This window comes from Oryctolagus cuniculus, chromosome 6 (genome assembly GCF_051225735.1).
Source record: "Oryctolagus cuniculus isolate XC-2025 breed Fujian yellow rabbit chromosome 6, ASM5122573v1, whole genome shotgun sequence".
NCBI classification, from domain to species: domain Eukaryota; kingdom Metazoa; phylum Chordata; class Mammalia; order Lagomorpha; family Leporidae; genus Oryctolagus; species Oryctolagus cuniculus.
This window is the reverse complement of record NC_142872.1, coordinates 18,145,576-18,170,370: the sequence shown is the minus strand read 5'-3', so window position 1 is coordinate 18,170,370 and position 24,795 is coordinate 18,145,576. Positions and strand designations below refer to the sequence as shown.

At 44.1% G+C, this 24,795-nt stretch overlaps 1 protein-coding gene across 12 annotated transcripts in view; it reads right to left on the bottom strand.

Moving 5' to 3' along the window:
• The window catches only part of CCDC192 (coiled-coil domain containing 192), a 310,484-nt gene extending 289,564 nt beyond the window's left edge, over window positions 1-20,920 (bottom strand). For 4 of the 12 annotated variants that reach the window (XR_016235326.1, XR_016235325.1, XR_016235328.1 and 1 more), the window contains exons 1-2: window positions 20,544-20,851; window positions 883-990 (exon numbers count right to left, since the gene is read on the bottom strand). Coding sequence is in view for 7 of the 12 variants with exons in the window: in XM_089334909.1 (XP_089191035.1) it covers window positions 883-990; window positions 20,544-20,576 (141 nt within the window). In the remaining 5 variants the exon portion in view is untranslated. Of the gene's footprint in view, window positions 1-882; window positions 991-20,543 lie in introns of all 12 variants that reach the window. The other 8 variants (XR_016235323.1, XM_089334914.1, XM_089334909.1 and 5 more) reach the window with 7 other exon arrangements.
• Between the last annotated feature and the right edge of the window lie 3,875 nt (window positions 20,921-24,795).

Below are 24,795 nucleotides of genomic sequence, written 5' to 3'. Positions count from 1 at the left end.
GAGTCCTTATCAATAGCACAAATACCTCTTTCCCTTTGTTTCTTCAAATATTCTAATAAAATTCTGGTATAATGATACTGTAAAACAATACTACCTGCAGTATTTTTAAAACTCAAAATTGCTTCTAAATACTTTAAAAGTATGTTTTCATTTTCTTAGGGTCCCTTCTGTCATTTTTTTCTCCACTGACTGTCACTAAGAGTAAGCACTGGCACCCCCTTGCCATGGGGGTCCCGGCTCTCTGCATCAGGACCCTGTTTACAGGGGGTAAGGTAACCCCAACAAATAGCTGCACTGTGCATTGGCAGCAAAGAGCAGTCTTATGGTTTGAGCTTTGCTAACAGCCAAGCCACTGTCTGAAATGAGGGACCTGCCATACACAGAGCTGGAAGGTGTGCAGACCTTGGTACAGCCTGGGCTCCACCGATGGTCTGCTCTGCCTCCGCGAGCTTCCAAAGCCCCATAGTGAAGTCAATATTTGACGAACTCTCTTCAAAGTAAACTTTCCTCAGATAAATCAAAACATTCAGTGCTGTGGGACATTAAAAGGCTTAATTTTATCTTTTGGCTCTTCCACTGACCATATAAATAGACTTCACTTATTCGGGAAAACCGCTGAAAGAGGCCTCGCCTAACTCAGGACCTGCATCCAATGAAACTCAAATCAAATGTAAACATAAAAAAAGGTTGGAAGACTGAAAAGTTCCATACAGATTAAAGTACTGCTGCATGTAAAATGAATGAAATGTGTTGTGTGTGTGTGTGTGTGCGCGCACACACACACATCAACAGTGACATAGGTTAGAACACACGTTTAGATTTACCCTTGCCAACGCTGCACATGGAGGAATATCTATTTCCAGTTCCCATGACAGGTATTACCTGTTTGGATAAAACTTTAGCCTTTTCTTCTGCTTCCTTTAGGCAAATCTCCAAGGACTCAAGTTGGGCCAAAGCAAATGCCGTCTGTCCAGGGTCCAGGGACTCTTGCTTTAAAACAATAATCAACTATTACTTTTTGACATGCAGAGTTTCCTGAGAGCATCTAAAACAATTTTATGGACTCAGGATAGGCTTAATAAACTCACACAAATCTGCCCTCCCCTTTTTAAAAACAGCAATAAAACAAAATGCCATCACTGAAGAGTTTTACTTAACAGGTTAGCGTCTGGGAGAAGAATGAAAATTACATGACAGCGAAATAGCTTCAGAAATTCAGATTAAAATTGTTGTCAGTGGAATTTGATTAATGTGCATCTTTTCTACTCAATTCAAGAGGGTAGAATCGAAACGTCACATTCCTAATGAGGCTGTCACCTAAATCTCTGCATTTGTAACCTTTGCCTATCAAGAGCAACAGGGTCACCGGCACTCAAGAGACGTCCATTTTTCCTCTTATCTTCACACTCTTAACACAAAGGTCATCAGAGCAAAGACACCGGGTGTTTCAGAACCAGATCCTTCTTCCCGCAGAGTCTGGCTACCATGACTTCTACCAAGACTCATGTAGACTTTGCCTCTCAAAAACTATCCTACAGTTCCTCTTGCTCAGCTAAAGCTGAAGAGTTTGCAAAAGTCGTGTGGAAATATCAGTTACAGGCCCTACTGAGACTGGAGCACATTCTAACTACTCACTCTTTGGCCACTGGGATGGTTTATAATCACAGAGCAATGTGAGAACTGCAAGAGGAAAACTGCCCAGTTGCCAGGATCCTGAACTTTCTATAGTCTCCCTGGGTGTGTCCTGTTTTCCTGGGAGTGCACCTGCTGCCTTGGCTGCTTCTAATTAACCCCTGCATTCCTATGGATCTAAAATGCCTGCCACTTTGCTTTTTCCCTTTGGTTTCTGAGACCACCACTTTTACACAAGCACGCATTTCCTGATGATACAATAGAGCCATCTGGTGGCAAACGGAACCCGACATTTTTTTAAAAAGCCTTCATTTGGTTCCATGATCATTTATACTTTTATATACAGTGCTGCAAACAGAGCCCCTGCCACTGGCCCCTGATATACATGGAACTGCATGGGATGAAGAGCTAAGATATGTCGCTACAGCACACAACCAGCCTGGCTCCGAAGTCAAGCTTGGCCACTCGTGGCTGCCTAATCCCCCTCAAAAGTTTTCCTTTAAGGGATGAACCTGTTCCAGTGCTAAACTGCTATGAAGAAGGACATGAACCAAGGACCCTAAACATCGCAGGGTGACTCCAGAATGTCAGGAGTGGGTCCAAATATCTTCCAGCAGCAAGCCTCAAAACAAAATTCTTGAGTATTTACACTTGGATGTAGATACATACTTTAAAACAGTTTAGGCAGAAAGGCGCAATTATCAAAAGCCTGAAATATTTCCCAAAAAGATTGGTAAATTTGGTCTACATTGCTATTTCTTGAGACAATCTTCCCATCTCATAGGTAACCTCAAGAAGGTTGGAGCATGGGCAGGAGGAAAGGTAGGGTGGGAGTATTACTGTGTTCCTAAATCTGTGTATAGAAGATACATGAAACCTGTGTAACTTAAATCAAATTTTTAAAAAACAATTTTCATGAGCAAACCCAGTAGATCAGCCGACCCATTTCTCCAGGCCAATTTCTGCAAACGCCCAAATCATCCCTGGCCAAGGACAATCACTTCCAGGAAGACAGAAGCATTAAGTCAAAGCCAAACGAAACAGGCCTGACAGAAGACTGTTTTAAATAACGCAGGACGTTCAGTACCCGTAAATCCATGAGTTGTAGAACAGTGGGTGACCGGAGTAACCTGTAGAAAAAGCAAAGTGTGTCTTCCGTAGCCCAGCTGCAAGCCACAGGTCCCCAGCCTGTGACCTGGCCTTCTCTGCCTCCCCAGCCCCTTGGCAGGAAATAGCTTATACATAGGCAAGCACGTGTCACTGGGAACAATTCCACTAACTGAGCAGAGGAATCAGAAGGCAGGAACAAGTTCAGAAACAGGTAACTACATGAGGTTAGAGGTTCCGAAGGGGGGGGGGTGCTTCCAAAGAGTCTTAAACAGGTGTAGCCAGCAACTGTCCCAGGTATGCCAGGTGTCACGGCAGACAGCCCAAAGACAGCATCTTCTCCGTTCATCTCATTCTACTTCCAGGCATACGTGGACACGTGCAATTTGTGTTAATAATGAAAACAAATACTCACTGATTAAGCTAAAGGACAGGTGAATTATATTATTAATCAGTCTGTTACATGACATCAAAATGCTACAAATACCACAGATTAACATGGAGGATTGAGCTGTGTGGTCTAAAGAACATGTTGAATTTGTACTCCATCTTAAAATTTTCTTCCTAAATGTCAAGCCAATAATCTCAGTATGTACAGCTAAGACAGCCAAGATGATTCAACTAAAATAATAGTGAATATTAACAATTCAGCAAGCTCTTTGATTACAGTTCAAGGCACTTGACTGTTCTATGTATTGAGGTTGATCATTTACTAACTGAACAGATCTTACAGAGATTCGCAAGTCCAAGAGTAGACTGCATTTCGATTACACAAGTTTCTCATTTGAGAATCTGTCCTTGCTTTTAAACCTTTCTTTCTCTGTCCACAAATGAGCTTGGCACGTCCTTCTCAGCCATTTGAAGTCCCTCCAGCCTAAGGACCGGTTCTGTCTTCTGTCTCTGACCCCCTCCTCCAGCTCTGGCCCCTGTGTACAGAGGCCCGTCAAGACTTTACTCAGAATTAAGGAGGTGCCCATTGACTGACTGTTGACTGACGGAAGGCTCAGCAGTCCTGGGGGTGGTGGCACCAGCAGGAGTCGTCATTCTCGCTCAGAGGCTGCAACAGTGACTCCTTTGAGTGATGCTTCCCCCTCAACAGGCCTGGGACGCCAACAGCGATCAGAGCCCCAGCACAGCTCTGCTCGCTAAGATCAGGGACAGCTTGTGCAGCCAAGGGCAAGGAGGCTGAATGATGTGGGGCTGCTGTCAAGACGTACGGGGTTGAACCAGTGACTCCTTCTACAGATGAAGTACTTGACATAGGTTCAGAATTCCATTATCCCAAAGCCTCTCAGGAGAAAAACCTGTTATTCAAACTGGGTAGCTTCCTTTAAAATCCTAGTGGAAGAACTTAACCGCAGGGTCACTATTTAAACAAGAGATCAAGAGCAGTGAGAAAATCATCAAGTACGCACTTTTTAAAAAAGTCCATGTACTCAATGTATGCACGTGCATTTAGTCAAAAGCCAAACCTGCTAAATCGCTGTATGGTCATCACAAATTCCGGCTTCGCAGACGTGCATTTGCACACAGCTCCGAGGCAGAGACTGAAACGTCTGGGACAACTGGGACCCTGCTAGGTGGGGCAGCAACTTCCCACCAGAAGAAACGCACCTCGGACACATTTTCTCACGGGGAGCTTCCTGCTTGGTATCTCTTCCCTCCGCTACTGCCGCGTTCTCCTGCTGCTCGCCAGGCACCCACCACGGCCCCGTGCATCCTCATCCCCCAAACCTGCCCTCCCCAGTGAGCCATCTTCTTTCCCTGTCCACCACCCACACCACCTCCACCTCCACCTTGCACCCCAGCCTTATCATCCCTCTTCCTCCTCATTCCTGGCCAGAATTTCATTGCACAGCAGAAACCTCATCACTCTCACGTTCTTCTGTGCTTGGCTTTTGCCAATAGTTTCTTAGGCTATTTCTGCTTTAGAGGAAGTCTAACAATTCCATTCCCCCAGTTCCCATCCTTTCCAGTGAAAACAGCATTCCTCTGTGTTCAGGGATGCCTCAGTCATCACCCAGTAAGAAAGCTGAAGGTAAAATGCAAATAGAATACAACACCAGGTTGCAGAAGGAGCCCATCGTCAGGCCTGGGCAGGGGCTGGCTATGGAGGGTGCGGCAAGCACTGATTAATGGGCACTCTGCTTGTGACCGGGACCCCATGCTTTGTATTGGACGGGATTCTTCAAGGCAAGGCTACTTTGGGCCAGCTGCTTCGCTGGGATGGGCCTCAGCACTTCCATGTGTAACCGAATCAAGTGTTGACTAGGCCCTAGCTGGACACATGTGGACATATCAGTGCCATGACTGAGGACCAAGGGGGAGCTCAAGTTCAAGGGCATCAGCTCTGAACAGGTGGCAGAGCTCTTTGCCTTGTCTTCACGGAAGAGGTATAGGGACGGGTTAGGAGAGTATGTGAGGATACATCTAGGAAGAAAGCAGAGTACAGACATGCACACGCTGCCAGGCCCTCCCTGGGGCAGGGGGGCACAGCAGATCAGTCGAGTAAGAAGCCTCACCTTCTCTCTCCTCACCCTCTGCTGTCCTGTCTTTCCCCCAGGGCTGAGCCCACCACAAGCCACAGGGTCCAGGTAGACCAGTTCTCCCACAAAGAGCAAAGAAGGGCAAGGGTGTTGAGCTGATGGGGACTGGCAACAAGGGAAGTCCAGCCAAAGGCTTTACTGTCTTCCTGCTCCCCACATCAGCCGGAGGCTCACTGTTGCTTTATGATAACATTTCCACCATCAGGAACGGGAGGACAAAGCAAAATGTAAAAGAGGACGCTGAATATTTTATGAAGCCAAGATTTATTCCATTCAGAGGGCTGTCAATTGCTCCGAGATTAGGATCGTATTCCTTGCTGGTGTGTCAAGAGGATGTTCCTTTAACAAATGATGGTGGTGGTCTTTGGAAACTCCTGTATTTCAGTGTCATTTCTTAAAAAAAAAAAATAGGAAAGTTGGCAGTCCTAAGAGAACGCACTCTCTTTCAAGGACAAAAATTCTTAGGAAATACGGAAGTGTGCAGACCTCCTATTTAAGGGATCTCTGTTAACTTCTGAACTATTTTATCAGGTGTCCTTTCCAAAAACATGATCCCTGAATTCCCCTGGAATGGACTTTTCTGTAATGTCACATTTTCTGCCTTAGAAAGTTTCCAGGATCCTATTTTTCTCAAAGAAAAAAAAAACCCTCTAAAGGTCAACTTTTCATCCTGTGAAAATTTAACTACTTTTCCATTTCTATAGCACTGACTGATAGAATAAAAGAAAAAAGAAAAAGGCCTCAGAAAGGGATTGTTGACTCAGACTTTAATTTATAAAAAGATTGTTGGCATGGAAGTTGAAGAGAAACGACCGTGTGGCATTTGATAGCTTCATAAATAACTTAAAATAATAGCTTGCCCCAAACTCTTAACTTGCCAACTCTCATTTCAATTCAGTTCAAAGCAATTCAATTCGTAGGAGTTCAAAAAATATTTATGGAGGGCTATTGGCCAGGTATTTATGCCAAGCAGTGGGGAAATTAGTGGTAACAAGACAGGGATGATTAATCTCCTCACCACAACTCTCAGCTTAGAGTCGCACTCCACTGCAAAAAACCTGGAATTCAATTTGCTGTTTAAAAAAAAATCAAAATAATGTCCAAAGTTTGGTGGTTAATGTAACACTTTCATGCTCACTCATAATATACTGTTCTGGGAACTGGGGTCTTGTTCTTTTCCCTTTGAGGAGAATTCTGGAAGATGCCAGAAGGTGTTAAGAGGCCTCCCTATCCTCTTTTCAGACACTCCAGTTCTATCTGAAGTAACTATGCTGTGTAGCTCTTTCACACTCGTACAAGTGTAGGCCTTGTACCAGTAGTAGCACTGGAAGAGAAAGGGGGCCTGGTAAACAGGATCTATCTTCCATGGCTGGTATTAAAGCTAAAAGTCAAACAGGCTCTAGCTTAGAGGACACCAGAATTTGAGTTCAGTATAGTCCCTCTAAGGGTGCTTTGCAAAGTTTAGGGAAAAACAGAACTAAGATTTGCTTGGGTCCAAAAACAGATTGAAACTTGAGCATAGGGTTTTCATAATATGCATTTACTATAAACTTTTTGAAGACCCCAAGTATGCTACTGAATTTATTCCATGAGGCAGGCCTCAGCTATTATGATTTCTGTTAATCATAAATTCTTTTGACTATCTGATGAAGTTTGAATTATCAGAAAAAATGTATATACACGTATTTGTACACACATACAATGAGCATATACCTGCTTAATTTTGCATATACTTTCAGAAAGGCAAACACCCTTCTTCATGCCATTCCTACAGCCCAAATTAAGAATTCAATTTTTTAGAGAGAATATTTTCTTCCAATCACTTGTACTTTTTATTCTAAAATCAAACGCAACATGTTAATGAATGGGCATATCAGGGTGTTCTTGCTGCCTCTGTATGAATTGTACAGAGGAATAAATGCAGACTCTTTTCCTACTGGGAAAATTCCCCAAGTTAAAAGGAAACCAAGAGTTCCTTTTTTTTCTGGACATTAGAGCAGGCCGTCTTCCGAAGGCAGCCCGGTTTCAGTACTGAAGCAACACAGGCACTGGAGTTCACTTGTCCTGGGGACCATTAAGTCCAGAGTCCTATAATGAGAATATATTTTACTCATGATAAAATAGACAAAGGAAGGGAATGGCATTATTGAGAATATTTTGTTATTTTTCAAAAATAACACTGTGAACATACTTGCATTTCAAAATACTTCACATGGTTCAAATGGTTTTGACATCATTTCTACCACAACGCAAGATTTTAACAATTTGAAGTAACTTAAAACACACATGTAATAAATAAATTGTGAAATAAAGGAATTAGTCTATTAAAACTCCAATCAACTTTTCTTTTACAAAGATTTAGTGACAGAGGAGGAGAGAGATACAAAGAATGATGGGGAGGGAGAGGGAAGGAGGAGGAAGGAGAGGGAAAAGGAGTGGGAAAGAAGAGGGGGAGGGGAAGGAAGAGGGGGAAGGGAGGGGGGAAGGAGTGGGGAAGGGAGAGGGTTCACTGGTTCACTCCCTAAAAGGCTGTAAAAGCCAGGGCTGGACCAGGCAGAAGCCAGGAGCCTGGAGCTCCATCTTGGTCTCCCTCATGGGTAGCAGTAGGCCAGTTGTCTGGGCCATCTTTCACTGCTTTTCTGGGGCATAGTGGGAAGCTGGGTCAGAAGTGGAGCAGCACGGACTTGAACCAGTGCTCATATGGGATGTGGTCTTTACCCCTTATCCCACAACACTGGCCCCAATTCAACTATTCCTTACATACTTAGAACTGTTTTGTGAATAAAGCTGGCCGGCGCCACGGCTCACTAGGCTAATCCTCCGCCTAGAGGCGCCTGCACACCGGGTTCTAGTCCCGGTCGGGGCGCCGGATTCTGTCCCGGTGGCCCCTCTTCCAGGCCAGCCCTCTGCTGTGGCCAGGGAGTGCAGTGGAGGATGGCCCAGGTGCTTGGGCCCTGCACCCCATGGGAGACCAGGAAAAGCACCTAGCTCCTGGCTCCTGCCATCGGATCAGCGCGGTGCGCCGGCCGCAGCGGCCATTGGAGGGTGAACCAACGGCAAAGGAAGACCTTTCTCTCTGTCTCTCTCTCTCACTATCCACTCTGCCTGTCAAAAAAAATAAATAAATAAATAAAATTAAAAAATAAAAAATAAGAACTGTTTTGTGAATAAAGTAAAAAAAAAGATTGTAAATAATGAAAACTGTAAAAAGGCAAAAACCTAGCATATTCTTACTGAAGCAATGATTTTATTTAAAAACTTTCAAAAAAGCTGTTTAAATAAAATTTTCCATTAAGTGGGGCATAACATACCACAAATGCTTTCCCCATTTGTAAAGTTAGTGCTTTAAATAGTTAAGTCCTTTTGTGACCAAGTTACTTGTTTTCTGACACTTCATAGATAAGCTCAGATTGAGTTCTTTGACACACTGACCAACCATGTTTTCATCCTCCCATGAATTCCAATGGAAACACACAGCTGTAGGACACAAGATCTTCAAGTCAGCTTATGAATGAGGTGATGAAATTTTATTGCCATAGCCTAGGCAGCTTTTCAAAGCTGGTCTTGTCGAATCCATCACTGGTGCCCTGTGTATATTCACCAGCAACTGTTCTATGATTCAGAGTATTCAGAGTGGAAGGAGTTTTTTTTCTTACCAATGAGTTTGAGATTCTAAATAAGTTTAAGAAAATCCCAGAAACTTAACTGCCGTGATAAGAACCACATGCAGAGTCCAGTGATGGTACGTACTCCCAAACTTAGCAAGAGGATCCTTAGTTGAACTTGATGTTCTATGAGAAAGCTCTTTTTTCCTCCCTGCCTGGCATTTGCACAGCCTCACTCCTTACAAGATCTGAAGGGGCAATGTGTTATGCATCCTTTTGTATCAGATAAAAGCCCAGCGACAATTTCCATAGCACATTCCAAAACGATAAGGCAAGCTGAGGACAGGAGAGAGGCTCACTTTCTTCAGTGAATTTCCACTTCTTTTAAGGTCTGCCAGTCTGGCCGGGTCCAGAGTAGCAGAGAGAAGACACAGCATACCCAATAGAAGCTACTCATTGAGCACCAGTTTTCTCATCTGTGAATCGATACCATCATGCCAAAAGCATCTCGACCTAGGTGTGGTTGGCTACCTTGCCATTCCGCCTGCTTAGGGTCTTCCCTATTGGGAGAATTTCACATTCTCCAGTTCCCCAGGGGCCAGGAACTCCCTTCTAAGCATCCTTCACAGGTAAGGAGTGGACAAGTTACTTAGGCTTCCCAAGTTGGACACGGCAGCCTCTGATTTCAATGCAGACAAGCGTGCTAGGGAAAAGGTGCCCACCAGAACGGACTCTCAGCAGGTGCACAGGGTCATTGTGTTTCCAGAAGCTGAAGTGACAGAAGCCTTGGCAGGACAGTCTCCTACTCAACTGAAGTGACAAGGGATGCTGTGTCTCTGTCCTGCGGCAGGCAACAGGCTGGTCCCCAAAGCCTGCAGGGTAGAGAGGGGGAGTCTCGAAGCCGGATCCGCTGACCCTCATACCCTCAGAAATAGCTTACAGCCTTTCAGAATTCTTGTTCCCTCCTAATATCAGCTAGAATGGGCTCTGCTGATTTCAAACATGAATCTGACCACTGCGAGGTCCCTCTCGTAGCAGTAATTATTCACTCTTCCTGTGACTTTAAGTAAGTGACTTCATTATTCTGAGCCTCCCTCTGCTCGTCTATAAAATTGGAGATGATAACTCCAGGACTGCTCTGATGATTTACTGTGGTAATTCAAGAAAATGCCTGGCACCATGCTGGGTCCACAGCAGTGAGTAAAAACATAAAACAGAACTATGTTGTTAAGTTCTGGGTCTATGTTTCTAGGGTGCGGCTTCAGGACACTCACAGCCGAGGAGGAAGTCTGGAGTTGATCTCATTCTGCACCTGTGTTCTTTGCAGCATGCCACTGCACCTTGCCTGGCTACTCACTGTGGGAAATGGGCAATCATAACGCACAACGCCAAAGCCAACACTCAGCAGTGCAGCTGGGGAGCGCGCCCCCTGCCAACCAAAGGGCTTTCGAATCTGCCCTGTTTCTTCTCTGCATGGACCTTGGGGTTCCCGACATTGAAGAGGAGCAAGGAGTATGAACCACAGCTAAAGAAAAAATTTTAAAGGAATTTACGAGAAAACTTACAAAGTCTTCTTGCCTAGAAAACTAGACAAGACGACTGAAGCTCGTGGGAAGAGAAGGGAGATTTTAAACTCAGTGGCTTTCAAATTTTCTCCCACCTTTTTTTTTTTTTTTTTTTTTGGATCAATGAGATTTAACCCTGTATATAACATGAAAGTCTTTTGGGCCCCATTACATGTTTTTTAAAAAAATTTTTAGCATTTGTAGAAGTTGGTATTTATGACTTTCAGTTTTTTATTAGTGGTCTTATAAAGAACAAAGATAAGACATTTATTAAAAGTTTTTTTTAAAGGCAGGGTTACAGAGAGGCAGAGGCAGAGGGGGAGAGTGAGCGGGAGACAGACAAAGGTCTTCCATTTCTGGTTCATTCCCCAAATAGCCACAATGGCTGGAGCTGAGGTGATCTGAATCCAGGAGCCAGAAACCACCTCTGGGTCTCCCATGTGGGTGCACGGTCCCAGGGACTTGGACTATCTTCTGCTGCTTTCCCAGGCACATTAGCAGGGAGCTGGATAGGAAGTGCAGCAGCGAGGACTTGAACTGGCTCCCATATGGGATGCTGGCACTGTAGGTGGTGGCTTTAGCAGCTATGCCACAGCGCTGGCCCCAAAATAATTATTTTTAAAAATTAGAATAAAGTAAATTCTATCTTGCAATTATTATACAAGTCTATTGGATACTTTTAGTATCTAATACATATACTGAAATCTCAATCATCTCATTTTTTCTATATTTGAAACATTTGCTATTTTGTCACTCTAGGAATGATTTTCTATTGTTACTCAATTATGTCCAAGTGTTTTTTGTTTTTTTTTTTTTGACAGGCAGAGTGGACAGTGAGAGAGAGAGACAGAGAGAAAGGTCTTCCTTTGCCGTTGGTTTACCCTCCAATGGCCGCCGCGACCGGCGCGCTGCGGCCGGCGCACCGCGCTGATCCGATGGCAGGAGCCAGGAGCCAGGTGCTTCTCCTGGTCTCCCATGGGGTGCAGGGCCCAAGTACCTGGGCCATCCTCCACTGCACTTCCTGGCCGCAGCAGAGAGCTGGCCTGGAAGAGGGGCAACCGGGACTAGAACCCGGTGTGCCGGCGCCGCTAGGCGGAGGATTAGCCTAGTGAGCCGCGGCGCCGGCCAATTATGTCCAAGTGTTATTTTAAAAAGACTTAAAAACACCCATACAGTGGAATCCCTTTGATGAAAATTATAATAGCGAAGTTAATGGTCATCTTTTAGTTCCTTAATGTGTTGCTCAATATAGTGCACCATCTTTCAGGAAAGAGTAAGAGAGGTGCAACATTTCTGAAGTCTGTTTTTGGCTTTCATTGAGCATGACTGAGAATGTGTCTGCTTTCTTGTTTTAACTCCTAATTCCCAAAGAGAGTAACACTGACGGAGAGGACCTCTCCTGCTTCTCAGACAAATTGGAAGAGGAACATGAAGCTCCCAGCGCCCCAGACCACTGTCCAACACGACAGCCACTGTGCCTGTGAATCCTGGGGACTTGCAATGTGCTTAGTCTGAAAACATCTTGTTAGCACTGTTTTGGATGTACTACCTTAAATAAAATATGTTAAAGTAATTTCCATTTATTGTAAAACATTTTAAGGTGACTATCATTTAAAGTCACATACAGAGACCATCAATCTTCAGATCATGATTTCTTAAGACTTAGAACAGTGTCCTCAAACTCATCCATCAGTGAGCGGGCAACAATCGCTAAGGAGAAAAGGGAATGGGCAGGTCAGGGTGGACATTCTGCCAGCACTTAACTCTCTGGCCGGGGCTCCTGTGGCAAATACTGCAGGGCTGGTTCGGTGTCTGGCTCCAGCTTCCTGGTTAAGCAAACCTCTGGAGGCAACAGGGATGACTCAAGTAACCGTGTCCCTGCCACCCACATGGGAAACCTGGATTCGGTTCCTGACCTCCACTTCCGCTCCAGCCATTACAGGGATTTGCAAAGTGGACCAATGAATGGTAACTCTGGCTCTCTCATGCTCAAAGCAATTTTTTTAAAAAGGAAATAGAGTATTTGCCTACAGGACAGACTCTGTGTCAAGAAGTTGGGCTTTGGTGTTTAGCTACAGGATGTGTAACAAAATCCTCCCTCTCTAGTGATGTGCACATCAAAAATTTTTACTTTATACAGTATTTGACTTATTGTATTTAAATTTTGTTAAAATTTCACACGAGTTTTTGTTTTTACTGTATCTTTATTCATTGATGAGTTATTTGAAAGCTGATTTTAGAAATAAGTTATAAGGTTTTATTTGATTCAGGTGGCAAATATTGATTGAATTTTTCTGAATTGTCATCCTCAACCCTGCCTCAAGGATAGAAACTGAAGTTATTTGAAAGCTACTTTCTGGGTACTTGACTATTTTTTTTAATCCCCAAAGCAGTTCTGAGCATTTGAACCACTGGGATCTCAGCCCAACGTGACGAGCTGTCACAAAGAAAGTCATTATGGGAGACTTTCTAGATTTCCAGTAACATGATTATCAGCAAAGAATGGAAGAACACATTTTGAGACACCAAATGCTATTGCATTTAGAAAGAGAAAGATTAACAAGATTCAGAATACAGTTACCATGGCCATGATATTTCTATTTTAAGTAAGATTCCACTGGTAATAGCCCCCAGGGAAAGCAGGCTGTTCTAGAATTTATTACATTCTCCTTAGGCATGCGAGGCAAGCAAAACAGGACTTAATCCTTTCCAAAGAATGTTTCCAAGCCACATGTAATTTAAAAACATCTTATAATTTAATTTTCCTTTACATTAAGGGTATGATTCCAGTGAGCTTTCTTCTCTAACTGAAAAACACAACGTGGCCAGTTATTCAGGATCAAACACATGAAAACTGTTCTTGTGTAGTGAATGTCTTTAACATGTAAGATCCAGAGCTTAACGCGGGAGGGTAAGAAGAACAGAACTCCCCACCTTTCAGGAGCTCACAGTGTGATGACAGATGGCAAAGGTAGCAGAGATACTCGCTGGAAACACAAGAAAGAACATGTGTGCTTTACGCCAGATTTTTATATGCATTTTTGTGACGTGCATACAATCAAAAAGGTTTAAAAGCCCAAACCAAAATTATGCAGAATCCTACCACCAGGAGATTTTTATATATTTGATATATTAAATATATTTATCTATTGTAATGGTTGCTGTATTTGAAAGACTATAGTCTTGTTATAAATTTAAGATTACATATCCAAAGGGACATGCCCAACCAACTAGTTTCCGTACACCTTTTTTTTTTTTTTTTTTTTTTTTTTTTTTTTTGACAGGCAGAGTGGACAGTGAGAGAGAGAGACAGAGAGAAAGGTCTTCCTTTGCAGTTGGTTCATCCTCCAATGGCCGCTGCGGCTGGCGCACTGCGCTGATCTGATGGCAGGAGCCAGGTGCTTCTCCTGGTCTCCCATGGGGTGCAGGGCCCAAGCACTTGGGCTATCCTCCACTGCACTCCCTGGCCACAGCAGAGAGCTGGCCTGGAAGAGGGGCAACCAGGACAGAATCTGGCGCCCCGACCGGGACTAGAACCCGGTGTGCCAGCGCCGCAAGGCAGAGGATTAGCCTAGTGAGCTGCGGTGCCAGCCCTAGCTTGTGTCTTTCACCCATTTTCTGTTTAACTGCTGGTCATTTCTTACATTTGCATAAGATCTTCATGTGTCAAGGGTGTTACATTGTCATAGGTGCTACAAATATTTTCCCATTACTGTTTTTGAATTTAAGTGCATCTTAACTAGGCTAACACGGTGCTAAATGCTCAGTTTCTCATGAGGTACAGTTTTCAGAGATTACATTATCTTGTATGTTCATGATTTTGTTTCAAGGAGAAACAACTTGTTGAAAAAATAAAAAACGAATTCTCACCGAAACTTGGAACAGCCCTCCATTTTTGCAAACCTCTCTGAGTTGATAACCCAAGACATTGATGGCAATTATTATCATCCATAGTTTGAAGTAACCGACTCTCACACCTGACCTAAGACAAACACGGCTATTGGCACAGAGGCCCGAGGCAATGATCCCCAGCAAGAAGCTTTAATTTAACCCAATTATAAAATAAATTAACCTGATCAGACCCAAGGTGCCCGACGATGCTGAGGCCAGCCGAAGCCGCTGCAGCCCATAGAGCCAGCATGCAAGCACCACTCGCCCCAGGCCAAGCCCACTGTCTCCCAGCCTCTCACCAAGCAGCCGGAGGGCCTCCGCTTTGAGACAAGCCAGGCTGGGCCACTATCGCGGCCCGTGGGACGCTACCCGCTCTCCGGGAAATGTGCATGCGATGTGTATTTTCTTCAGCTCCCACCCCATGAAACGTCCCCTCCAAGGCAGAATGAGTCAACAACCCCCAAAGCACATGCGCATGCGCACAGCCTTTCCTTGCTCTCCGCATGCAAATCTCCAAAGATAAGCCAAGTGCACAGGAGACTTGATTTTTATCCACACTACAAAGAGTCACCGTTCATCTCCAAGGAGCACCTTTCTAAATCTGTATCTAGGAGGGTGTGTCCACACTGAGGGAGGGAACCAACTGTGGAAATACTCTGAAGCCCGTGAACCCTCGTGTTTGTATATCTAACATCTGCCCCCGTTTTACATCTCCCAACTCCCTGATGCGCACACCACGTTCCGAAGGTTTCCACCCTCGCAGCAAACACCTGTCAGCACTTCGCAGCACCAATTGGCCTGCTCCCCCCACCCCCAAGTCATGCCAGGTGTTTGGAACTTTTTGCCATTTGAAGCAATCATACGGAGGAAGGAGCGCCACGGGCACCTGGAGACCCATCTGCACATGCCAAAGCTTCCATTGCAAAGCCGCCCTTGGGGGGATCTGTAAAAGCACACTATCTGCAAACAATCTACTGGAGTGCCATATGCTTTCTCCATTTCCTTGCTTTTTGACATTTAAAAATACCCATTTGCATGCAGACAGCACCTTTGGTTTCTTATACATGAAACTCCATAACAGAAGTTAAAAATGAAGGCGTCCATCTTACCCAGTTACTGGTAAAGGTTCATTTCTTTTTAAAGAACACTGTCCAGACCTTTGGCGAACCTCATTGTCACCTAAGATAATTTTATGGCTTCTGCTCCCAAATGGAAATTTTTCCAATGAGACCTTCTACAGTTGATGCTTTCTTTTGTTTTTGTTTTTTAATCTGACAGTCCTAATTCTTTTCTTAGGCTGTTTTTTTCATCTAATATTTATATTACTCTTTCTGTCTACCAATTTCTGAAATTTCTCCCAGGCATATGACATCACCTCATCTCCCCAGCCCTTAAGGTTGTTTGCAGGAATCTCACTTCTCTGACCGGTACAGTGGGAGCAGGTGCTGTGTTTAACTGCTGGGTAGAGCTGTGCATAACCCCCCCTCCACTTTCCCTGCTACCTGGACCCATAAGCACATTCATGTGAACCATCCACTCAGCGGTTCCCGAGAGCCCCTCTGCAAGAGGGGAAAACATTTCTCAACCCTGTCGTTGACACCATCACTACCACCTTCATGTGCCTTGTTAGACCTAAAAGGACGTTTTTTTCTGTATAGAATTTAGGCTACACGATTTAAAGTGAGAGAGTTGCACGCTAGCAGGACGGGGAAGTTAGCAGGAGGATGTGACACGGATCAGCCCCTCATTTGTGGCAAGACTTCAGCAGGAAAGCAGCGGCAGGAAAGGTTGAACAGGGCTAGCAATCCAAGCTCATCTCTCCCTCTCAACCATCTGGGCAGATAATACTACTCTCCTTTAGCCTGTGTCCCTGGAAATAGGTACAACTTATGCTGTTTATGTACTATGTGTGTCCTTTTGTGGAACAGCAAATTTTTAGCTTAATTATCACCATGATGTATTAAGTGCAGATACTCATTAACACTCTGACCTAAAACAAGTCACAGTGACCGTTTCCATTCCTATGTTCTGTCTCACCTTCGGTCCCAACGCAGAGGTTATTTAAGCTTTTCTCGTTCATTTCCTTTCACTACACTTCATTCCTTGGGTTACTCCTATTCTCATTTTGTGACTGGATTGGGTTAGGATCCCAGGAAGCAGACTCCCAAGCAGCTCTGGCTGCGGAAGAGCCATTGGCATGGTACCTACAGAAGAAGGGACGATGCTTAAGGGTGCCTGCAGCTGGCCTAGCTGTTCAGAATTACTCCCAATCAGAGGGAGGAGGGCAGGCCTGCCTACTGCATCCTCCAGTCCATGAATGCAGCCTGGTCCTTTGAAGAGGAGGCCATCTTGGGGCCAGGGCAGCACCGTCAGCTGAGGGGAATTCCTGGAGACGCTCAGCTGTGACTCATCAGCAGCCAAAATGAACTCAAAATGCATCCTAGACCTAAATATAAAACCTGAACTTACCAACTTCTAAAAGAAGACTTAGCAGAAAGTATTTGTAACCTTGGGCAAAGACTTCTTTTATCAGGTTCCAAAAACTTCTGCGCTGCTGAAAACAGATTGCTATTAAGGTTATTAGGAAGATGGAAAGACTTAACCACAGATTGGAGAAAATCCTTAGAAAACATATGCAAAAAAATTACTTCTCTTCCAAGTGCAAAGTAAGAAACAAACAACCCAGCTTAAAAAGTGACAAAAGACAGGAAGTTACTTGACCAAGTAAAACACAAGGATGGAAAAAAAAAAAAACGACAAAATGCTCAACATTGATAGTTATTAAAAAATTCAAATTAAAACCCAATGAGATACAACTCTTCCTATGAGAATGGCTAACATTAAAAAAGGATTACCAGGCCTGGAGAGAACAGAGATGAACTGATTTGTCCACAGTCTGCTGAAAGAAATGGAAAATGATAGCACTGCTTTAGAAAACAGCTTACCAGTTTTCAAAAAATTGAAACGACGCTTACTCTATCATTCAACCTTTCCTGTTCCATGTATTCATTCAAGAGAAAAAGCACACATCCAAGGACTTGTACAAGAATAGTCACAACAGCTTTGTTTGGAAGAGTGCCATGTGCAAAAACGCCTCACTGTCCATCAACAGGCAAGAGGATCAATGAATGGGCACACCGGTACAACAGGCTACCACTCTGCAGACACACTGAAAAGAGATACAAGTGAGAGACATACCACAGGGCTCCGTCTGTATAAAGCTTCAGAGACTTGAAAGGTGGGTCAGATGAGAAGATAGGGGTGGGAGGAGGGAGCGATGGAAGAGGCAAGAGACCCTTTTAAGCTAAGGGCAGGCTCCTTATCTTGATTGTGGCGATGGCTCCACGTGTGTATACTCAGGTCAAAATGCATCAACTCTCCCAGAGAGAAGACATAAAGAAGGCATGACAAAAAGTTCCGAGACAATTATCTCTTGCCTAGGAAAGTAAAAACAAAAAGCCTGCATCTTACCACAGCAATCCTTCTTCCTGCTTAAATATGCATGGAAATACAGTGCTATATTCTCATTTTCAGGAGAGATAAGAATTCTTTCAGTCAGTTGCAGTGTTCATTTAAAGTGCAAGTGATAAGTTAACAACCTTGATTCATTAATGATTTGAAAGCCTGCTCATCAAAAAATCTTCCAAAACCCATCTTAGAATGTTAAAAATTGAAAGAAAGTAGGAATGTGATGAACTACATGTTTCCTGCAAATTCAGTTTCATAACAAGCGCTAAGAGAATTTGTATCACTTGACCCAACTTCCAACACTGCTTACCTTCTCTAATTTGTAAAACACAAAAATCTAGCCACTTAAGGTCATTTTATAAAACTGACTTCCTATACCATATGCCATGAATTTGACCTTACAACTTGGATAGCGAAAAAAACATTTCTGTATCTTTGGCACTTAAAATAAGGATTATGTGCTGATGTTATCCCTAAATTGCAACTTGAAAGCTCCATGTCTTATGAAGTTTTGTTAACAAGACTGGTTGTGTGTAATGAATGAAATGCTACGTGCATATTCCAGCACTAATGACTTCAGACCCCGATTCTCACCTCTGGATGTGCCACTCCACATAACCAACGACACCATGCGTTTCACATCGCTCATCTCCCTGGGTCAGGATTCTCAGGACCTCCCTGGGAGGAACAATCCTAACTGTACTCTGGCCAAGCCTCCTTGCAGTCAAGTGTTGATTTCTGAAACAAGTTCTCATGAGATGTTTCATTTGCTCTAGGTCTCTGTGCAAAGATGCTAAAACAGCGCAGGGACCACAGTTTCAGTACCATTCTAAATAGGGCTGAGACACTCAGGTACAGCCTGGCACCTGAGAAGTGGATCTCCCTGAATGATCAGTCAATACTATTCCTAACTAAGCTAGTGCAGAAAATTTGTACTTTTCAATTATGCTACAACTACAAGCTCGTGAACCTCTCTGAACCTTCCTGAATAACAGGGCCTTAATTTTCCAGTTCAGTAACAATAGTAGAGAAAGGATCAGTCTAACAGTGCCAGTGCCAGATGCCGTAAGGATTCAGAGATGGCTCGTCTCAGTGACCTGGTACGGGGCCTGGAGCTCTTCCAGGTTTCATTCCAAAGGGTACCAACTGGGAGGCTTCTCTAATGTGTGGAACTTTGTCCCAGAGACACAGAGACCAACACAGCCCATCCCTTTCTTCAGAAATTCAGAGTTTACCAAGGGAGTCAAAAGGTTACCATAATATTGAGAGAACTGCAAATCAGTGAAGGACAGAAACAGAGCAATAGAAAAGATTTCATTCTTCTTGTCAGCGTCGACAACCACGACTAAGAACAATTATCTCAGAGAAGCCACGGATGCACCTGTAACGTGGCTCCTGCCTCGTGGCACACGGCAGTCTGTTCTGCTGAGTTCTGTGTTCTGTGAGTTCCACTACTCAACAGGACTGCACGGCGAGAAGGAAGGAGCAGGGGCTGTGCCTGTCCTATGGCCTCAGGTCTCTAACTCTACTTTCCTCCAGCTAAATAAATTCTTTTAGAAGAGCAAAAAGAACTAAAGCTCAACCAATTCCTTTCAGCTCCAGGGCTTCCAACCATGTCAACTGTTAATTGGAAGGGGATGGATTCTGAGCTGCAGGAAGCTAATTGGGAGCCCCAGGCAGAAATCCTAACAGTGGTAATTGCTACTTGTCCTTTTCAGCAGGATGCTGCCAATGAAAGGGTTATCTCTAGGGTGCTGATTGATTCACATCCTTGGAGGAAAGAGCAGTGCTCAGAGACAGGTGCCCTGGAGTCTCCCATTTCCCAAACCCAGCAAACACTGAGAGATGGTTTTTTATGAGCTACTGGTGCAGGGCCTTCTTTATTTGGGCAACAGAATCACAAACATCTCCATTGGATAAAACAAAGGTTCTTTATTGGGTTTTCTTTTCCTAGTCCCCCTCCTGCAAAGCAGTATAAGTAAATTATCATTGGAGTTGGAAAATAATTTTTTAATTAAAATCATATCCTATTCTAATTTGGTTTTCCCTTTGCCTTACGTTTCTTCAACAAACCCTCTTTCTGAATATCACTATGGATTTAGGAGCTGTGTCCAGTTTGTCCAGGGCCAGATTAAATGAACTATACTACACTTTTAGAACAACAGTAATCATGCAGAAGTGAGGTTCCCATATTCAACTCAGGGGGAATATGATGTTCATAGCCAGAGATGCAAAATCCAGAAATTAACAGAGAAATTAAAGGCCCACAGCAAAGCCCATTCAAATGCTATCAGTTCCTAACAAGTTTTCTTCTGAACATTTTTGGGGGTACTTTGCCAACCATTTTCCATCCCCCTATCTTATATGTAGTACTGGAGACTATGTTACCCTCATCTTCCTCCTTGTTCAGCTGAATATTAAGGCTCAGAGTTTCAGAGACTTGACTGTCATCACACAGCTCAGAGGTGACAAAGCTGGGCCCATTCCCTGTCTTTGGATTCTTGCTCCTTTGATTTTTCTTCTATGCCTCTCCCTTAGAGTTGAAAGGATTGTTCCAGAAATGTCTCTAAGTAAAGGCTAAAATGTCCTAAAACTGAATCAAGGGGGTTTAAGGAAATACTCATGGCTTACTTTCTTTATCAGGAATCCCCTAACATATAAAAGTGGAGAATAGCATTGCAGACCTCTGTGCACCCAGTAGTCCGCTCAACCCTTCCCTACCACCTCACCTGGAACAGAGGGTGGTTCCCAGCTGGGCTCATGCAGAAAAGACCCAGCCTCCCAGGGGTGAGAGGGCTCCTTGAGTAAGAAGCTCTCCAGGATCAGAGTGGGCATGCAGTCAGCTGACTTGAAGTGACGGTAATGAAACCCCTGAGGCAGCTACTTCGTGAAGAAGTGCATCTGGGCTCACGGTTCTGCAGGTGCCAGTCAAGGAGCTGCAGCGGCAGAGCTTGGAAGCAGCCCAGAGCATCACACCACAGGCAAGAGAGAAGGGACGTGCGCATGCGTATGTGCGTGCGTGCGCATGCGTGTGTGGTCGCTGTACCTCCTCTACCAAACCAACTAGTCCTACTCGTGGGGTCTCCAACCTAATGACTTAGTCTCATCCTAAACATATTCCCCAAAGCCCCGCCTCTTCACATGTGCACTGCGTGAAGTTTCCACCCTCTCAGTGCCCCACAGCGGGGTCTAGTTTTCAACACGTGACTCCTTGGGAATATTCAAGCCATACAGAGACCATAGCTCTCATGATTTAAACACCAGCCCAACTAAACCAAATAGCGTGAACTTCCTGACCTATGCCGTGTCTGATCGCTAGGATTCCCTCACAGAGAAGATAATACTTCCAAAGAGCCAGCATGTCTGCACTGTGGGAGGGCCACGGAGAGCAGGTGACTTACTACATGTCAAAATAGCGAAGGCCACAGCACACCACACTAACTCCAGACTTTTACCTGGGAGAGAATGTTCCTTGTTTTGAAAATCTTTATTAGTCCAACAAGAATACTAAAGTAAATCCAGAAAAACCTTAATATTAATAAATTAAGCTCTCATGAACTGCAATGGTTTTAAAGAAAAAAGGACTCACACAAGCAACATTTCTTACCAATCCTTTGTGTTCCAGTCGAGTGTCTGACTCTGAACTTCCCGACTGGATACTGAAAGAGTTTAGAATTTCAAAATTATTTCAGGCGTGGGGGTGTGCACGTGCACACACACACACACACACCACCACCACCACCACCATCACACCAAATAGACCTTACACTGTAACATTTAAGATAAATTTTAAACAGTATTTCCTCCAAGTGTCACTTTCTGGACATTTCAAAGGGAAATAAAAATAATGGAATGTAAACTTTACTCGCGGAAGATAAAATAGCCTTAAAGGTTCTCTTGAGAATAAGCAGTCTGAACAGTACAATCTGTTCTGAAAACCTGCAAAATCTCTTACTTCAACCAAAAAAAAGGAAAGGGAGGGAGCATATCTTGCTATGAAACAGCAGGCTTGGGGAATTCTGTTCTCTCTCTCTCCCCTCCCTCCATCACTCTCTATTGCTTCTGGGTCATCGCCACTGCCTTACGGACCTGTTGCTACTTAATGCACCGAGCCCCTCACCCTTTTACTTTCTGCTCCATTGCACTGACCTATTTTGTTATGAAGGTTATAGCAACACTATTCTCACCGCCTTTCCTCCTTTTTTTTTCTTTCTTTTTTTGGTAAAGCCACTCCAGGCTCTCCCTGGTACCACTCCACTGACACTGCACTTGGCACAGTCACCACAGAGCTCCACATTACCACATCCAGGGGTCACTGGGCACTGCACGTCTCACTTAACGGTTGTGACATGAGTCGTCACTCCCTCTTTGAAACACCTACACAGGACATTCCAAGGTCCCTGGAGCACTTTCTCCACATTGGTCCAGTCGGGTCATTCTGACTTCCTTCTTGTCATTACTCAAGTATCATCTTCGCAGAGAGACTTATCAAAGGCATCTAATTTAAACTTCCAATCCCTCATCTCAACACCATACTCTTACCACTTGCTAACCTGCCAAGTCATGTTTGTTTATTGTTTTTATTATGTATCTTTCCAACTGCAAACGTTAAGCTCTTTGAAGACTTGCAATGTTTTTCTAATTTTAGTTCTCTATAACTTCTTAAAGAGGTTGCTCAATAAAGATTTGTTGAATGAATGAATGATTACATGAGTGATTCCCAAACATCATGGCTGTAACAGATTCCATCCTGTTATTACCAATTGATAAGGAACTTTTTACTATTTTCTGTCTCCCTAACATTTAAGTTTATTTCCATATTTATGTGCATGTTTTTCACTTTTCCAAAGATTTAGAGCCCATTTAAAAATATCCACAAAGTAATCAGTGACTACTGAATGAAATTAATTAAATTTTCACTTAGTGGAAGGGGACACTGGGGTTCTCAGAGATGCAATTCCTTTTCTCACATCAAACCTGAATAATCAAAACCCAGCGTTTCAGTGCTTCTTACTTGACAGAAGCTCTTTATCATGAAATGGAAAACCAGCTCCTGGCCATCGGAGTTGCTGGACCAACCAACAAATGGCCTTAAAGGACCTTAGGAAACTGGCTCCTCTGACCTTCTAACTGATTTTACCTTCTGCCAGCGTGGCTCACAAAAGCGGTGTTTTCAACAAACCGTACTTGCTAATCGTTCAGAGAAGTTTCTCTTGTTCTGGGGTCGTCTCCTCTACCTACAACACTCATGCTCTCTTCTCTGCCTGGGGAAACCGTGCCCTGTCTTCACACCATCACCTGAAGGCTGCCTCTCCCAAAACCCCTTGGATGCCACTGGTCAGAAGTCTTTCTTGTCTCTCTGTGCCACAGGTGGGTTTTGGATGTCTCTTAAGCCTGACGATGTGTCGGTGTCCCAGGGTATACTGGGGTTTTGCCTTTCACAGCGACAGTCTGAGAGAGGACAGAGACTATACCTTGTCCACATTTTATTTGCCCAATGACATGCTGACCAAGGAATTAATACTCAGTCACTGAACAAGGCCAGTGAAAACAAAACACTATGAGTACAATACTCTCATTCAGGTGGGCCGCCATTCTCCACACAAAGAGCTATTTGAAACCACTTTCTTTTAATAAGGCTGAGACAAAACTACTGATTTTAAAAATGAGGGCGCTCTGGCTGCCTGACAATAATATTTAAAAGGTCGTGAGTCATGGCGGAGAGTAACCATAGCAACCGGCATACACAATAGAAGTCATGTTGCACAGTAATTGAGGAGGGGAAAAAAAGGAAGCCTTGGAAAGCCTATTAGCCTGGAGATAACGAAAATTCGAATTCACAAATGTATTTAGGAAGCTTGTTTTTATTGCAGCATTTTCTTACTTGAGGGTTCACGGAGACACTGGAAAATCTGCTTAACATTTCTATTGGCCAGGAGTGATAATTACATATAAGTCTCACAGTAGCCTCCCCTCACTTCCCAGAACTATTTAAGAAGTAGTGATTTCCCTCCTTTAAATGTCTTTCTACCTGCTTTCTCTACTTTTTACTCCATGCTTTTAACGTTGAATTGGAGTAACAGTCCCCAGCTAGTCTAACCTTCCCTTGCTTAGACACTTAGGAGCGAGTTCCCATCGAGTTCACATAAACTGCGGAAGAGTCTGTCTTAGAGGCAGGAGAAGAAGAGGGGGGAGGGGAGAGGGCAGGCAGACACAGGGACCAGCTTGTCCCTGCTTGGAAGGGAAGGGGCTGAGGTGAACCCCAGCTGAGATCAGCGAGAACAGCATGATCCTCCCCACGAGAGCCGTCTCCACCTTCACAGAGCACTCAGCTCCTTCCGCCAGGAGCACAGGGACACAAGCGGTCCTTGACAGACAGCAAAGTCCCATCTCCCCCGGCTTCCTTAAGAGGAGTACCCTGGCCTGTCGCTTTCGCAGCTGTGATACTCAGCGCATTTGGTAGCACTATGTTCACCTGCCCCGTCGTCTACATGTTACATGCTATTCCTTAAAGGGCTTTGTTAAGGAAATTTAAAAGAAAATGAGAGTTTGCTAAATTTCTTTTGATTTCACGGACAGAGAATTCTCCCTCCTAAAGCTGTTCATCTTTTCACAGATAGGGACTCCTCTGCATACAAAAACATTTTCCATAAAACCCTGGGGAATTGTGAATTGATCACATGGCCCATGGACCAGCATCTGAAGGTTAAAAGCAAATAAAAACAAGGCTCTCACATTCACGTAAGGAAATACAGTAACTTCACGAAGAACTTCCTAACTTAGCAAAGCAGAAGCGTGGTTGCCCCTGAATGCTTTGCCCAAGAGACACTGCCCTCCAGGATTAAGCTCCTTCTACAGAGGGGGCACAGTCACTTCCCATTCAAGGCTTAAGAGAAAATCCTATAGGGACGATAATGCCACACTTCCAGGGGAAATGAGTGCTGTGCCAGCAGGCAGTGACAGAGAACTCTACTTCCAAAT